Source organism: Oncorhynchus mykiss, chromosome 15 (genome assembly GCF_057628025.1).
Source record: "Oncorhynchus mykiss isolate SJ-2025 chromosome 15, ASM5762802v1, whole genome shotgun sequence".
In the NCBI taxonomy this organism is placed as follows: Eukaryota; Metazoa; Chordata; class Actinopteri; order Salmoniformes; family Salmonidae; genus Oncorhynchus; species Oncorhynchus mykiss.
In genome coordinates, this window is record NC_143036.1 from 6,631,221 (window position 1) to 6,650,105 (window position 18,885).

At 43.9% G+C, this 18,885-nt stretch overlaps 1 protein-coding gene across 1 annotated transcript in view; it reads left to right on the forward strand.

The window, feature by feature from the left end:
* LOC110490886 (phospholipid phosphatase-related protein type 5-like) overlaps positions 1-18,885 on the forward strand; it is a 92,332-nt gene that overhangs the window by 32,546 nt on the left and 40,901 nt on the right. Inside the window, exon 2 of the mRNA XM_036945685.2 lies at positions 3,428-3,560. Within this exon, the coding sequence (XP_036801580.2) occupies positions 3,428-3,560 (133 nt within the window). The remainder of the gene's footprint in view (positions 1-3,427; positions 3,561-18,885) is intronic.

Sequence of the window (18,885 nt, forward strand, 5' to 3'; positions counted from 1 at the left end):
GACATTACATTGCACTTTTCACTGGCTGTCTCTCAGGTTGTGGCAGGAGGACACATATTTGGCTTTTCACCCAATAAATATTTGATTTCTTCTTCAGCTTTAATAGTTTCAAATTCTTTGTACTCAATGATAGTTTTCGGAAAGAAAGATTCTCTTAGGTCTGAGTATTTGTCACCGTGTAACAGAAATGCAGCTCCGTCTCTACATCTCTCCTAGAGCAGAGTGTGCACAGCCTGTTCTCTCTGGGCAGCCAGGTTTGTCTGTGACGACCGGTCTCTATGGCCAGACTGTGCTAACTGAGTCTGTACCTAGTCAGTGTTTTCCTCAGTTTTCTATCAGTCACAGTGGTCAGATAGTCTGCCACCATATACCGTTTGTTTAGAGACAAATAGCATTGAAGTTTATTTAGATGTGTCTTTCCAATAGGTGATATATTTTTATTTTTGCTTTGTGATGATATGTTTGGGCCAGATTTGAGATCTGAGTGCTGTCCTGAGGCTCTATGGGGTTGGTTTGGGTTAGTGAACTGAGCCTCAGAACCAGCTGGCTGAGGGGACTCTTCTCTTGTTTCATCTCTTGACATTGTAGAGCTGTGTGATGGAATGTTTTGGGGTCAATTGTTTTTAGATGGGTGTAACGTTTGAGTGCTCTTTTTTCTATTTGAATGAGGAGGGTTTTGGCCCAATTCTGCTCTACATGTGTTATCTGGAGGTTTTCTTTGCACTTGCAGTAAAGTTTTGCAAAACTCTGCATGCAGTAATTCGATTGGATGTTTGTTCCATTTGGTAAATTCATTATTAGAGAGCGGATACCATACTTCACTACCATATAGAGCAATTGGTTCCATAACTGATTGGAAAATGTATGTTAGAATGCAGTTCATTGATTATAACTCAGCCTTCAGCACCATAGTACCCTCCAAGTTCATCATTAAGCTCAGGTACTGGGTCTGAAACCCGCCCTGTGCAACTGGGTCCTGGACTTCCTGACGGGCCGCCCCCCCAGGTGGTGAAGGTAGGAAACGACACCTCCAGTAATGCTGATCCTCAACACAGGGGCACCTCAAGGATGCGTGCTCAGCCCCCTCCTGTACTCCCCGTACTCCCTGTTCGCCCATGACTGCGTGGCCACTCAATCATCAAGTTTGCAGATGACCCATTAGTAGTAAGCCTGATTAACCAACAATGACGAAACAGCCTACAGGGAGGAGGTGAGGGCCCTGGCAGAGTGGTGCCAGGAAAATAACCTCTTCCTCAACGTCAACAATATTAAGGAGCTGATCGGGGACTTCAGGAGACAGCAGAGGGAGTGCGCCTCCATCCACATCGAGAGGGTTTCAGTGGAGAAGGTGAAAAGCTTCAAGTTCCTCAGCGTGCACATCACTGACAATCTGAAATGGTCCACCCACACAGACAATGTGGTGAAGAAGGTGCAACAGCACCTCTTCAATCTCAGGAGGCTGAAGAAATTTGGTTTGTCACCTAAGATCCTCACAAACTTTTACAGATGCACCATTGGGAGCATCCTGTCGGGCTGTATCACCGCCTGATATGGCAACTGGACTGCCCACAACCGCAAGGCTCTCCAGCGGGTGGTGCGATAAGCCCAACGCATCACCGGGGGCACACTGCCTGCCCATCAGGACACTTACAGCACCCGATGTCACAGGAAGGCCAAACATATCATCAAGGACGTCAACCAATCGAGCCACGGCCTGTTCACCCTGCTATCATCTAGAAGGCGAGGTCAGTACAGCTGCATCAAAGCTTGGACGGAGAGACTGAAAAACAGCTTCTATCTCAAGGCAATCAGTCTGTTTCAAAGTTATTACTAGTCAGCTGCCACCCAGTTCCTCAACCCTGCACCTCAGAGGCTGCTGCCCTATGTACATAGACATGGAATCACTGGTTACTTTAATAATGGAACACTAGTTACTTTAATAATGGAACACTAGTCTCTTTAATAATGGAACACTAGTCTCTTTAATAATGGAACACTAGCCACTTTAATAATGGAACACTAGTCTCTTTAATAATGGAACACTAGTCACTTTAATAATGGAACACTAGTCACTTTAATAATGGAACACTGGTCACTTTAATAATGGAGCACAGGGCACTTTAATAATGGAACACTGGTCACTTTAACAATGGAACACTGGTCACTTTAATAATGGAACACTGGTCCCTTTAATAATGGAACACTGGTCACTTTAACAATGGAACACTGGTCACTTTAATAATGGAACACAGGGCACTTTAATAATGGAACACTGGTCACTTTAACAATGGAACACTGGTCACTTTAATAATGGAACACTGGTCCCTTTATTAATGGAACACTGGTCACTTTAATAATGGAAAACAGGGCACTTTAATAATGGAACACTGGTCCCTTTAATAATGGAACACTGGTCACTTTAATAATGGAACACTGGTCACTTTAATAATGGAACACTGGTCACTTTAATAATGGAACACTAGTCAGTTTAATAATGTTTACAGGCTGTTTTACTAATCTCATATATATATACTGTACTCCACAGTATTTTAGTCAATGCCACTCCGACATTGCTCGTCCTATTTATATTTTCTTAATTCCATTTGTTTACATTTGTGTGTATTGTTTCAATTGTTAGATACTACTGGACTGTTGGAGCTAAGAAACACAAGCATTTCACTACACCTGCAATAACATCTGCTAAATATGTGTATGTGATCAATACAATTGATTGATTTTAGGAGATGTGGGATGTGTGTGTGTGTGTGTGTTACAGTGTGTTAGAGGAGATGTGTGTGTGTGTGTGTGTTACAGTGTGTTAGAGGAGATGTGTGTGTGTGTGTGTGTGTGTGTTACAGTGTGTTAGCGGAGATGTGTGTGTGTGTGTGTGTTACAGTATGTTAGAGGAGATGTGTGTGTGTGTGTGTGTGTGTGTGTTACAGTGTGTTACAGTGTGTTAGGGGAGATGTGTGTGTGTGTGTGTTACAGTGTGTTACAGTGTGTTAGAGGAGATGTGTGTGTGTGTGTTACAGTGTGTTACAGTGTGTTAGAGGAGATGTGTGTGTGTGTGTGTGTGTGTTACAGTGTGTGTGTGTGTGTGTGTGTGTGTGTTACAGTGTGTGTGTGTGTGTGTGTGTCAAAACGTTCATCATAAGAAGCAAAATACATCATACAGGGATGATTTCTGTATTTTAAAAGTTACATATCTTAAAAACTTAACTGCTGACAAGTAAAACATGTTGGGACTGTGTCAACAATGGACTAATGAAACAAATACCAACATATAGTTGATGGTGGAGTTTTCCTTAAAGTGAGGAGTCATGAATATCAGATTTTGGGATGATTTTTTATGGGGAGGGGTGGAATTTTTCTTTAAAGAAAGGATGCTTATTTGTTAATAATCTCTTTCTTTTCTTTTCTTTTCTAGATGATGATCTCAGAGGCTGTCCTGTTTTTGATACAGTACTCCTCTAAAGAGCTGGACGGTCAGGAGAAGACCATCCAGACCGGAGACTGCTGCTATCTCAACCCACTGGTGCAAAGGACCTTTCGCTTTCTGGGTACGCCTTAGAGTCATTATCATTATTATCTAAACATTACATTAATATGTGTATCTGGGTACGCCATAGAGTCATTATCATTATTATCTAAACATTACATTAATATGTGTGTCTGGATACACCATAGATTCATTATGAAGGCCAGGCACCACAGGCATAAAAGGAAAGATTATGCTTCCATCTGTCAATTTTCTGTTTTTTCGAACTATCACTTCCTTACTTTCATAAAATGTACAACTAAATCGTCAATAATGTATATAAATACTTGATTTGTATAATTTCATCCGTCAACTACACCTAGCCTATATTTCATTCTTGTTAGCATGTTTCATGTGGAACTTTAACGGTATTTTTAAAGTTTCCATGTTGAATCACATATCATTCAAAAGGTTTTTTTTCCCGGAGCATATCGATAGCTAGTCCATAAATGGGTATATCATTTGTAGACGTAGAGGCTCGTGCTGAAAGATGACTCGCTACCTGGTTAAATAAAGGTGAAATAATTTTTTTTTTTTAAATAATTTCCTCACATCCGATTGGTTACTGGCATTAAAATAAACCTTTCCGGCAACCTGATTGGTTACAATACCTCACGTGTCGCGCAGCACTTCCTTGTTTGAAAATATCTCCTGCGAAGTATCCATGTAAAGAGAGACAAAATTAGAAAATCTCAAAGAATATACCTACAGTATGTGAATAAAAAGATGGGCGATCTCAGTTAGCCAATGCGAGAAAGACAATGAAGTGAAAAGATTTACCTGATCAGCCGATTGAGGCCGTACAGGGTGACGAGGACAAGGAGGTTGAGATAAAGAAGACAACTGGCAGCAATCAACCAGACAGCAGCCAGCCAACAGTGGCTTTTATTCCACATGTCACAAATAAAACAAAATGGTACAGGATTCCATTTCCCCCTACATGTCTAAACACTGGACTAAAAACCAACATAGGGATTCTGTCATTCTGAAGGAGATCGTGATGAATTTAGTAAGAGTGTTTACACTTCCTCCAGGCTGCAGGAGTGCTCCAGGGGATGATGTGGCATTTGATATAAATATCAGGATGGTTCCCCCCAAAAAACCCTGTACTTGGTTATGCAACTCTAAAGAAAATGGTGAAAGTCCTAGCGATTCCTTCCCTGCGTCTCAGCTCATATCAGAGACATGACAGGAGAGTGACAGGTGAATAGTAGCACGTTATTGTCAGGTGACTTGCTGTGTATAAATAATATTTATTTCCTGGCTCCGGCAAAACGTATTCAAAGTGAATAAACCAGAGCAACACAACAAGACTGTCACTTAGGCCTACAGTGTCTTAGGGCTGTAGTCTACAGTGTCTTAGGGCTGTAGTCTACAGTGTATTAGGGCTGTAGTCTACAGTGTCTTAGGGCTGTAGTCTACCTACATTGTTTTAGGGCTGTAGTCTACTGTGTCACAGGGCTGTAGTCTACAGTGTCATAGAGCTGTAGTCTACCTACAGTGTTTTAGGGCTGTAGTCTACAGTGTCATAGAGCTGTAGTCTACCTACTGTGTTTTAGGGCTGTAGTCTACTGTGTCACAGAGCTGTAGTCTACTGTGTTTTAGGGCTGTAGTCTACTGTGTCATAGGGCTGTAGTCTACTGTGTCATAGAGCTGTAGTCTACTGTGTCACAGGGCTGTAGTCTGCTGTGTCATAGGGCTGTAGTCTACAGTGTCATAGAGCTGTAGCCTACAGTGTCACAGGGCTGTAGTCTACTGTGTTTTAGGGCTGTAGTCTACTGTGTCATAGAGCTGTAGTCTACTGTGTCATAGGGTTGTAGTCTACTGTGTCATAAGGGCTGTAGTCTACTGTGTCATAGAGCTGTAGTCTACTGTGTCATAGGGCTGTAGTCTACTGTGTCATAGAGCTGTAGTCTACTGTGTCACAGGGCTGTAGTCTACTGTGTCATAGAGCTGTAGTCTACTGTGTCACAGGGCTGTAGTCTACAGTGTCATAGAGCTGTAGTCTACTGTGCCATAGAGCTGTAGTCTACTGTGTCATAGAGCTGCAGTCTACTGTGTTTTAGGGCTGTAGTCTACTGTGTTTTAGGGCTGTAGTCTACTGTGTCACAGGGCTGTAGTCTACTGTGTCATAGAGCTGTAGTCTACTGTGTCATAGGGCTGTAGTCTACTGTGTCATAGGGCTGTAGTCTACTTTGTCATAGAGCTGTAGTCTACTGTGTCATAGGGTTGTAGCCTGCTGTGTCATAGGGCTGTAGTCTACATTGTCATAGAGCTGTAGTCTACTGTGTTTTAGGGCTGTAGTCTACTGTGTCACAGGGCTGTAGTCTACTGTGTCATAGAGCTGTAGCCTACTGTGTCATAGGGCTGTAGTCTACTGTGTCATAGGGCTGTAGTCTACTGTGTCATAGAGCTGTAGTCTACTGTGTCATAGGGTTGTAGCCTGCTGTGTCATAGGGCTGTAGTCTACAGTGTCACAGAGCTGTAGTCTACTGTGTTTTAGGGCTGTAGTCTACTGTGTCATAGGGCTGTAGTTTACTGTGTCATATGGTTGTAGCCTGCTGTGTCATAGGGCTGTAGTCTACTGTGTCATAGAGCTGTAGTCTACTGTGTTTTAGGGCTGTAGTCTACTGTGTCACAGGGCTGTAGTCTACTGTGTTTTAGGGCTGTAGTCTACAGTGTCACAGGGCTGTAGTCTACTGTGTCATAGAGCTGTAGTCTACTGTGTCATAGGGTTGTAGCCTGCTGTGTCATAGGGCTGTAGTCTACTGTGTCATAGAGCTGTAGTCTACTGTGTTTTAGGGCTGTAGTCTACTGTGTCACAGGGCTGTAGTCTACAGTGTCACAGGGCTGTAGTCTACTGTGTTTTAGGGCTGTAGTCTACTGTGTCATAGAGCTGTAGTCTACTGTGTCATAAGGCTGTAGCCTACTGTGTTTTAGGGCTGTAGTCTACTGTGTCATAGGGCTGTAGTCTACTGTGTCATAGGGTTGTAGCCTGCTGTGTCATAGGGCTGTAGTCTACTGTGTCATAGAGCTGTAGTCTACTGTGTTTTAGGGCTGTAGTCTACTGTGTCACGGGGCTGTAGTCTACTGTGTTTTAGGGCTGTAGCCCACTGTGTCATAAGGCTGTAGCCTACTGTGTTTTAGGGCTGTAGTCTACTGTGTCATAGGGCTGTAGTCTACTGTGTCACGGGGCTGTAGTCTACTGTGTTTTAGGGCTGTAGCCCACTGTGTCATAAGGCTGTAGCCTACTGTGTTTTAGGGCTGTAGTCTACTGTGTCATAGGGCTGTAGTCTACTGTGTCATAGAGCTGTAGACTACTGTGTCATAGGGCTGTAGTCTACTGTGTCATAGGGTTGTAGTCTACTGTGTTTTAGGGCTGTAGTCTACTGTGTCATAGGGCTGTAGTCTACTGTGTCATAGGGTTGTAGCCTGCTGTGTCATAGGGCTGTAGTCTACTGTGTCATAAAGCTGTAGTCTACTGTGTCATAGGGCTGTAGTCTACAGTGTCATAGGGCTGTAGTCTACAGTGTCACAGGGCTGTAGTCTACTGTGTCACAGGGCTGTAGTCTACAGTGTCACAGGGCTGTAGTCTACTGTGTCACAGGGCTGTAGTCTACAGTGTCACAGGGCTGTAGTCTACTGTGTCACAGGGCTGTAGTCTACAGTGTCACAGGGCTGTAGTCTACAGTGTCATAGGGCTGTAGTCTACAGTGTCACAGGGCTGTAGTCTACAGTGTCACAGGGCTGTAGTCTACAGTGTCATAGGGCTGTAGTCTACAGTGTCACAGGGCTGTAGTCTACAGTGTCATAGGGCTGTAGTCTACAGTGTCACAGGGCTGTAGTCTACTGTGTCATAGAGCTGTAGTCTACTGTGTTTTAGGGCTGTAGTCTACTGTGTCACAGGGCTGTAGTCTACTGTGTCATAAGGCTGTAGCCTACTGTGTTTTAGGGCTGTAGTCTACTGTGTCACAGGGCTGTAGTCTACTGTGTCATAGAGCTGTAGCCTACTGTGTCATAAGGCTGTAGCCTACTGTGTTTTAGGGCTGTAGTCTACTGTGTCATAGAGCTGTAGCCTACTGTGTTTTAGGGCTGTAGTCTACTGTGTCATAGGGCTGTAGTCTATCAATCAATCAAATTTATTTAATCAAATTTCAATCAAATTTATTTTATATAGCCCTTCGTACATCGGCTGATATCTCAAAGTGCTGTACAGAAACCCAGCCTAAAACCCCAAACAGCAAGCAATGCAGGTGTAGAAGCACGGCGGCTAGGGAAAAACTCCCTAGAAAGGCCAAAACCTAGGAAGAAACCTAGAGAGGAACCAGGCTATGTGGGGTGGCCAGTCCTCTTCTGGCTGTGCCGGGTGGAGATTATAACAAAACATGGTCAAGATGTTCAAATGTTCATAAATGACCAGCATGGTCGAATAATAAGCAGCAGCACAGTCAGGTGGACTGGGGACAGCAAGGAGTCATCATGTCAGGTATTCCTAGTCTACTGTGTCATAGGGTTGTAGCCTGCTGTGTCATAGGGCTGTAGTCTACTGTGTCATAGAGCTGTAGTCTACTGTGTCACAGGGCTGTAGTCTACAGTTTCACAGGGCTGTAGTCTACTGTGTCACTGTGCTGTAGTCTACAGTGTCACAGGGCTGTAGTCTACAGTGTCACAGGGCTGTAGTCTACAGTGTCATAGGGCTGTAGTCTACAGTGTCACAGGGCTGTAGTCTACAGTGTCACAGGGCTGTAGTCTACAGTGTCATAGGGCTGTAGTCTACAGTGTCACAGGGCTGTAGTCTACAGTGTCATAGGGCTGTAGTCTACAGTGTCATAGGGCTGTAGTCTACTGTGTCATAGGGCTGTAGTCTACAGTGTCACAGGGCTGTAGTCTACAGTGTCATAGGGCTGTAGTCTACTGTGTCATAGGGCTGTAGTCTACAGTGTCATAGGGCTGTAGTCTACAGTGTCATAGGGCTGTAGTCTACAGTGTCACAGGGCTGTAGTCTACAGTGTCACAGGGCTGTAGTCTACAGTGTCATAGGGCTGTAGTCTACAGTGTCATAGGGCTGTAGTCTACAGTGTCATAGGGCTGTAGTCTACTGTGTCATAGGGCTGTAGTCTACAGTGTCACAGGGCTGTAGTCTACTGTGTCATAAGGCTGTAGCCTACTGTGTTTTAGGGCTGTAGTCTACAGTGTCATAGGGCTGTAGTCTACTGTGTCATAGAGCTGTAGTCTACAGTGTCATAGGGCTGTAGTCTACTGTGTCATAGGGTTGTAGTCTACTGTGTCATAAGGGCTGTAGTCTACAGTGTCATAGGGCTGTAGTCTACAGTGTCACAGGGCTGTAGTCTACAGTGTCATAGGGCTGTAGTCTACAGTGTCATAGGGCTGTAGTCTACTGTGTCACAGGGCTGTAGTCTACAGTGTCATAGGGCTGTAGTCTACAGTGTCACAGGGCTGTAGTCTACAGTTTCATAGGGCTGTAGTCTACAGTGTCACAGGGCTGTAGTCTACAGTGTCATAGGGCTGTAGTCTACAGTGTCACAGGGCTGTAGTCTACAGTGTCACAGGGCTGTAGTCTACAGTGTCATAGAGCTGTAGTCTACTGTGTCACAGGGCTGTAGTCTACAGTGTCACAGGGCTGTAGTCTACTGTGTCATAGAGCTGTAGTCTACTGTGTCACAGGGCTGTAGTCTACAGTGTCACAGGGCTGTAGTCTACAGTGTCACAGGGCTGTAGTCTACAGTGTCACAGGGCTGTAGTCTACAGTGTCACAGGGCTGTAGTCTACAGTGTCACAGGGCTGTAGTCTACAGTGTCACAGGGCTGTAGTCTACAGTGTCACAGGGCTGTAGTCTACAGTGTCACAGGGCTGTAGTCTACAGTGATTACTGACAAATTAGCTTCATATTAAGTAAATACATGCTGATATGCTGATATTTAAATAGGGTAACATTCTGATATTTAGGGTAACATTCTGATATTTAGGGTAACATTCTGATATTTAGGGTAACATTCTGATATTTAGGGTAACATTCTGATATTTAGGGTAACATTCTGATATTTAGGGGAACATTCTGATGTTTAGGGGAACATTCTGATGTTTAGGGTAACATTCTGATATTTAGGGTAACATTCTGATATTTAGGGTAACATTCTGATATTTAGGGTAACATTCTGATATTTAGGGTAACATTCTGATATTTAGGGTAACATTCTGATATTTAGGGGAACATTCTGATGTTTAGGGTAACATTCTGATATTTATATATAGGGTACCATTCTGATATTTAGGGTACCACTCTGATATTTAGGGTACCACTCTGATATTTAGGGTAACATTCTGATATTTAGGGTAACATTCTGATATTTAGGGTAACATTCTGATATTTAGGGTAACATTCTGATATTTAGGGTAACATTCTGATATTTAGGGGAACATTCTGATGTTTAGGGGAACATTCTGATGTTTAGGGTAACATTCTGATATTTAGGGTAACATTCTGATATTTAGGGTAACATTCTGATATTTAGGGTAACATTCTGATATTTAGGGTAACATTCTGATATTTAGGGTAACATTCTGATATTTAGGGGAACATTCTGATGTTTAGGGTAACATTCTGATATTTATATATAGGGTACCATTCTGATATTTAGGGTACCACTCTGATATTTAGGGTACCACTCTGATATTTAGGGTAACATTCTGATATTTAGGGTAACATTCTGATGTTTAGGGTAACATTCTTATATTTTTAATATAGGGTACCATTCTGATATTTAGGGTACTACTCTGATATTTAGGGTACCACTCTGATATTTAAGGGAACATGCTGATATTTACACAGGGTAACATGCTGATATTTACACAGGGTATCATGCTGATATTTACACAGGGTATCATGTTGATATTTACACAGGGTAACATGCTGATATTTACACAGGGTAACATGCTGATATTTAGGGTAACATTCTGATGTTTAGGGTAACATTCTGATATTTAGGGTAACATTCTGATATTTAGGGTAACATTCTGATATTTAGGGTAACATTCTGATGTTTAGGGTTACATTCTGATATTTTTTATATAGGGTACCATTCTGATATTTAGGGTACCACTCTGATATTTAGGGTACCACTCTGATATTTAGGGGAACAAGCTGATATTTACACAGGGTAACATGCTGATATTTACACAGGGTATCATGCTGATATTTACACAGGGTAACATGCTGATATTCAGACCTACGGTGATGACTGTAATGTCGAACAGACATAATAATAATAATTACTCCCCCCCCCCCCCCACACACACACACTTTAGTTGCAGAGATTCAGAGAGGGAGGAAGTCATTGGAGAGTGCTGCAAAGATAATTAGAAGAGCAGAGATGCTGAAGGAGGAGGAGGATATAGACCCAGAAATAACAGAGTTACTGAAGGAGGAGGAGGATATAGACCCAGACATAACAGAGTTACTGAAGGGGGAGGAGGATATAGACCCAGAAATAACAGAGTTACTGAAGGAGGAGGAGGATATAGACCCAGAAATAACAGAGTTACTGAAGGAGGAGGAGGATATAGACCCAGACATAACAGAGATGCTGAAGGAGGGTACAGATATAGACCCAGAAATAACAGAGTTACTGAAGGAGGAGGAGGATATAGACCCAGAAATAACAGAGTTACTGAAGGAGGAGGAGGATATAGACCCAGACATAACAGAGTTACTGAAGGGGGAGGAGGATATAGACCCAGAAATAACAGAGTTACTGAAGGAGGAGGAGGATATAGACCCAGACATAACAGAGTTACTGAAGGGGGAGGAGGATATAGACCCAGAAATAACAGAGTTACTGAAGGAGGAGGAGGATATAGACCCAGACATAACAGAGTTACTGAAGGAGGATACAGATATAGACCCAGACATAACAGAGATGCTGAAGGAGGGTACAGATATAGACCCAGAAATAACAGAGTTACTGAAGGAGGAGGAGGATATAGACCCAGACATAACAGAGTTACTAAAGGGGGAGGAGGATATAGACCCAGAAATAACAGAGTTACTGAAGGAGGAGGAGGATATAGACCCAGACATAACAGAGTTACTGAAGGAGGAGGAGGATATAGACCCAGACATAACAGAGATACTGAAGGAGGATGATGATGCCATCATAGACATTCATGTATCCTTCGATGGCACTTGGCACAAGAGAGGATCCACTTCCAACTACGGGATAGGTGTGTGCAGTGGCGCTGGTACCAGCCAGCCATAGAAAATGATAGAGATCCACCTTGTCACATAAAACCTTGGAGGACACACATGTTTTAATAGAGAGATTGCACAGGAAATGGTACCGGTACATCGTAGGGTGTCAAATGATAACCTCCTCAAAAGAATGTAGCACGGAGGAACCCAGAATATGCAAATTAACTTGATGCTCCAAAACCTTCTTCGTGTTGCAACAGCCGCATTGACGGAGCAGCCAGTATGGCAGCAGCCACGTTCAATGAGGGAGCCACACTGCTATATCAAATGTGTTGAACAAATGTTGGCTTGACAGCACTCTGGGTGACACTGTAAGCAATATCAGAGGGGAGTTGCGTGAGAGCTGATGCTGTGTCAAGCGCAGGCGAAGGTCCCATGACACGGGCCAGAAAGTAAAGAGGAGCCTTACATATGGGGCTGGCATAGCTGATTCATGTTCAGCACATTTCATCAGCCTTTTGATCAAAGGGATGTGAGAATTTGCCCAAAACTGCACATTTGCCCCTACAGACCAGTACTCAAAGCAAATTCTCTATTGCTTGAAACTAATATATTAACCCTGCTAATGTATTAACCCTGCTAATGTATTAACCCTGCTAATATATTAACCCTGCTAATATATTAACCCTGCTAATATATTAACCCTGCTAATGTATTAACCCTGCTAATGTATTAACCCTGCTAATGTATTAACCCTGCTAATATATTAACCATGCTAATGTATTAACCCTGCTAATATATTAACCCTGCTAATATATTAACCCTGCTAATGTATTAACCCTGCTAATATATTAACCCTGCTAATGTATTAACCCTGCTAATATATTAACCCTGCTAATGTATTAACCCTGCTAATATATTAACCCTGCTAATATATTAACCCTGCTAATGTATTAACCCTGCTAATGTATTAACCCTGCTAATATATTAACCCTGTTAATGTATTAACCCTGCTAATATATTAACCATGCTAATGTATTAACCCTGCTAATATATTAACCATGCTAATGTATTAACCCTGCTAATGTATTAACCCTGCTAATGTATTAACCCTGCTAATATATTAACCATGCTAATGTATTAACCCTGCTAATGTATTAACCCTGCTAATGTATTAACCCTGCTAATATATTAACCATGCTAATGTATTAACCCTGCTAATGTATTAACCCTGCTAATATATTAACCATGCTAATGTATTAACCCTGCTAATATATTAACCCTGCTAATATATTAACCCTGCTAATGTATTAACCCTGCTAATATATTAACCCTGCTAATGTATTAACCCTGCTAATATATTAACCATGCTAATGTATTAACCCTGCTAATGTATTAACCCTGCTAATGTATTAACCCTGCTAATATATTAACCATGCTAATGTATTAACCCTGCTAATATATTAACCCTGCTAATGTATTAACCCTGCTAATGTATTAACCCTGCTAATGTATTAACCCTGCTAATGTATTAACCCTGCTAATGTATTAACCCTGCTAATATATTAACCATGCTAATGTATTAACCCTGCTAATATATTAACCCTGCTAATGTATTAACCCTGCTAATGTATTAACCCTGCTAATGTATTAACCCTGCTAATGTATTAACCCTGCTAATGTATTAACCCTGCTAATGTATTAACCCTGCTAATGTATTAACCCTGCTAATATATTAACCCTGCTAATGTATTAACCCTGCTAATGTATTAACCCTGCTAATGTATTAACCCTGCTAATGTATTAACCCTGCTAATGTATTAACCCTGCTAATGTATTAACCCTGCTAATATATTAACCCTGCTAATGTATTAACCCTGCTAATATATTAACCCTGCTAATGTATTAACCCTGCTAATATATTAACCCTGCTAATGTATTAACCCTGCTAATATATTAACCCTGCTAATATATTAACCCTGCTAATGTATTAACCCTGCTAATGTATTAACCCTGCTAATATATTAACCCTGTTAATGTATTAACCCTGCTAATGTATTAACCCTGCTAATGTATTAACCCTGCTAATGTATTAACCCTGCTAATATATTAACCCTGCTAATGTATTAACCCTGCTAATATATTAACCCTGCTAATGTATTAACCCTGCTAATGTATTAACCCTGCTAATGTATTTGTCGAAGGTATATTTGATGTTTATTTGTCAGTTTAGAAATGATATATGAATAAGAGATTAATTAATGTGACATAAATTGTCATATTTATGGAAAGTACTTTCTCGAGACATTTTCTCAAAATGAAATGGTTCCCCGTACGTACGCCAATTCATTTTTCTCAGTCTTTTTTCAAAGGGAAGTACATTTCACATTATTCCACACAGAGGAGGTTGGTGGCCCCTTAATTAGGGAGGACGGGCTCGTGGTAATGACTGGAGTGGAATCAGTGGGAATGTTGATGCCGTTCCATGTGCTCCGTTCCTGATTTTATCTTGTGCCGTCCTCCCGTCAGCAGCCTCCACTGACACACACATATATAATATATAGACTACTTTGGATAACAGCATCTGCTTAGTGGCATATATTTTATGTATTAAATCCTCTGTGTCTTGTCCCTAGCCATAGTGCAATGCATGCTGGTTATTGCAATGCCTCTCTGTCTTGTCCCGAGCCATGGTGCAATGCATGCTGGTTAGCCATGTTGCAATGCCCCTCTGTCTTGTCCCTAGCCATAGTGCAATGCATGCTGGTTATTGCAATGCCTCTCTGTCTTGTCCCTAGCCATGGTGCAATTCATGCAAAATAGGTCTATATGGACAGTGTCTCCTCATATTTAATCACATGCATTGAAAGGAATGAATGGGCAGTACTGAGCCCTGAAGGAAGTGGTACAGTACTGAGCCCTGAAGGGAGATAATGGACAGTACTGAGCCCTGAAGGGAGATAATGGGCAGTACTGAGCCCTGAAGGGAGTGGTACAGTACTGAGCCCTGAAGGGAGATAATGGACAGTACTGAGCCCTGAAGGGAGATAATGGGCAGTACTGAGCCCTGAAGGGAGTGGTACAGTACTGAGCCCCGAAGGGAGACAATGGACAGTACTAAGCCCTGAAGGGAGATAATGGGCAGTACTGAGCCCTGAAGGGAGATAATGGACAGTACTGAGCCCTGAAGGGAGATAATGGGCAGTACTGAACCCTGAAGGGAGTGGTACAGTACTGAGCCCTGAAGGGAGACAATGGACAGTACTGAGCCCTGAAGGGAGATAATGGGCAGTACTGAGCCCTGAAGGGAGTGGTACGGTACTGAGACCTGAAGGGAGATAATGGACAGTACTGAGCCCTGAAGGGAGATAACGGACAGTACTGAGCCCTGAAGGGAGATAACGGACAGTACTGAGCCCTGAAGGGAGTGGTACGGTACTGTGCCCTGAAGGGAGATAATGGACAGTACTGAGCCCTGAAGGGAGATAATGGACAGTACTGAGCCCTGAAGGGAGATAATGGACAGTACTGAGCCCTGAAGGGAGATAATGGGCAGTACTGAGCCCTGAAGGGAGTGGTACAGTACTGAGCCCTGAAGGGAGATAATGGACAGTACTGAGCCCTGAAGGGAGATAATGGGCAGTACTGAGCCCTGAAGGGAGTGGTACAGTACTGAGCCCCGAAGGGAGACAATGGACAGTACTGAGCCCTGAAGGGAGATAATGGGCAATACTGAGCCCTGAAGGGAGATAAAGGACAGCACTGAGCCCTGAAGGGAGATAATGGGCAGTACTGAACCCTGAAGGGAGTGGTACAGTACTGAGCCCTGAAGGGAGACAATGGACAGTACTGAGCCCTGAAGGGAGATAATGGGCAGTACTGAGCCCTGAAGGGAGTGGTACGGTACTGAGACCTGAAGGGAGATAATGGACAGTACTGAGCCCTGAAGGGAGATAACGGACAGTACTGAGCCCTGATGGGAGTGGTACGGTACTGTGCCCTGAAGGGAGATTATGGACAGTACTGAGCCCTGAAGGGAGATAATGGACAGTACTGAGCCCTGAAGGGAGATAATGGACAGTACTGAGCCCTGAAGGGAGATAATGGACAGTACTGAGCCCCGAAGGGAGATAATGGACAGTACTGAGCCCCGAAGGTAGATAATGGACAGTACTGAGCCCTGAAGGGAGGTAATGGACAGTACTGAGCCGTGAAGGGAGATAATGGGCAGTACTGAGCCCTGAAGGGAGGTAATGGACAGTACTGAGCCGTGAAGGGAGATAATGGACAGTACTGAGCCCTGAAGGGAGATAATGGACAGTACTGAGCCGTGAAGGGAGATAATGGACAGTACTGAGCCCTGAAGGGAGATAATTGACAGTACTGAGCCCTAAAGGGAGGTAATGGACAGTAGTGAACACTGAAGGGATTTAATGGACAGTACTGAGCCCTGAAGGGAGATAATGGACAGTACTGAGCCCTGAAGGGAGATAATGGACAGTACTGAGCCGTGAAGGGAGATAATGGACAGTACTGAGCCCTGAAGGGAGATAATGGACAGTACTGAGCCCTGAAGGGAGGTAATGGACAGTACTGAGCCGTGAAGGGAGATAATGGGCAGTACTGAGCCCTGAAGGGAGGTAATGGACAGTACTGAGCCGTGAAGGGAGATAATGGACAGTACTGAGCCCTGAAGGGAGATAACGGACAGTACTGAGCCCTGAAGGGAGATAACGGACAGTACTGAGCCCTGAAGGGAGTGGTACGGTACTGTGCCCTGAAGGGAGATAATGGACAGTACTGAGCCCTGAAGGGAGATAATGGACAGTACTGAGCCCTGAAGGGAGATAATGGACAGTACTGAGCCCTGAAGGGAGATAATGGGCAGTACTGAGCCCTGAAGGGAGTGGTACAGTACTGAGCCCTGAAGGGAGATAATGGACAGTACTGAGCCCTGAAGGGAGATAATGGGCAGTACTGAGCCCTGAAGGGAGTGGTACAGTACTGAGCCCCGAAGGGAGACAATGGACAGTACTGAGCCCTGAAGGGAGATAATGGGCAATACTGAGCCCTGAAGGGAGATAAAGGACAGCACTGAGCCCTGAAGGGAGATAATGGGCAGTACTGAACCCTGAAGGGAGTGGTACAGTACTGAGCCCTGAAGGGAGACAATGGACAGTACTGAGCCCTGAAGGGAGATAATGGGCAGTACTGAGCCCTGAAGGGAGTGGTACGGTACTGAGACCTGAAGGGAGATAATGGACAGTACTGAGCCCTGAAGGGAGATAACGGACAGTACTGAGCCCTGATGGGAGTGGTACGGTACTGTGCCCTGAAGGGAGATTATGGACAGTACTGAGCCCTGAAGGGAGATAATGGACAGTACTGAGCCCTGAAGGGAGATAATGGACAGTACTGAGCCCTGAAGGGAGATAATGGACAGTACTGAGCCCCGAAGGGAGATAATGGACAGTACTGAGCCCCGAAGGTAGATAATGGACAGTACTGAGCCCTGAAGGGAGGTAATGGACAGTACTGAGCCGTGAAGGGAGATAATGGGCAGTACTGAGCCCTGAAGGGAGGTAATGGACAGTACTGAGCCGTGAAGGGAGATAATGGACAGTACTGAGCCCTGAAGGGAGATAATGGACAGTACTGAGCCGTGAAGGGAGATAATGGACAGTACTGAGCCCTGAAGGGAGATAATTGACAGTACTGAGCCCTAAAGGGAGGTAATGGACAGTAGTGAACACTGAAGGGATTTAATGGACAGTACTGAGCCCTGAAGGGAGATAATGGACAGTACTGAGCCCTGAAGGGAGATAATGGACAGTACTGAGCCGTGAAGGGAGATAATGGACAGTACTGAGCCCTGAAGGGAGATAATGGACAGTACTGAGCCCTGAAGGGAGGTAATGGACAGTACTGAGCCGTGAAGGGAGATAATGGGCAGTACTGAGCCCTGAAGGGAGGTAATGGACAGTACTGAGCCGTGAAGGGAGATAATGGACAGTACTGAGCCCTGAAGGGAGATAATGGACAGTACTGAGCCCTGAAGGGAGATAATGGACAATACTGAGCCCTGAAGGGAGATAATGGATAGTACTGAGCCCTGAAGGGAGGTAATGGACAGTAGTGAACACTGAAGGGATTTAATGGACAGTACTGAGCCCTGAAAGGAGATAATGGACACTACTGAGCCCTGAAGGGAGATAATGGACAGTACTGAGCCCTGAAGGGAGTGGTACACAGGCCGAACACAGCTGCCTGCATTGTATTGTAGTGCACCAATACAGTAGCTCTTCAACCCATTACAGGTTAACAAAGACAGAGGTACTGTATCACAGAGACACAGCATCATTTTATTCTCTTGTGTTCTATAATGATTCGGCCCTAGCTTTCCTGGAACCTTCTGATTGGCTGCTCTTGTTGTATAATGATACGGACCTAGCTTTCCTGGAACCTTCTGATTGGCTGCTCTTGTTGTATAATGATACGGCCCTAGCTTTCCTGGAACCTTCTGATTGGCTGCTCTTGTTCTATAATGATACGGCCCTAGCTTTCCTGGAACCTTCTGATTGGCTGCTCTTGTTCTATAATGATACGGCCCTAGCTTTCCTGGAACCTTCTGATTGGCTGCTCTTGTTGTATAATGATACGGCCCTAGCTTTCCTGGAACCTTCTGATTGGCTGCTCTTGTTCTATAATGATACGGCCCTAGCTTTCCTGGAACCTTCTGATTGGCTGCTCTTGTTGTATAATGATACGGCCCTAGCTTTCCTGGAACCTTCTGATTGGCTGCTCTTGTTCTATAATGATACGTCCTAGCTTTCCTGGAACCTTCTGATTGGCTGCTCTTGTTCTATAATGACGGCCCTAGCTTTCCTGGAACCTGATTGGCTGCTCTTGTTCTATAATGATACGCCCTAGCTATCCTGGAACCTGATTGGCTGCTCTTGTTCTATAATGACGGCCTTAGCTTTCCTGGAACCTTCTGATTGGCTGCTCTTGTTCTTTAATGATACGGCCTAGCTATCCTGGAACCTGATTGGCTGCTCTTGTTCTATAATGATACGCCCTAGCTTTCCTGGAACCTGATTGGCTGCTCTTGTTCTATAATGATACGGCCCTAGCTTTC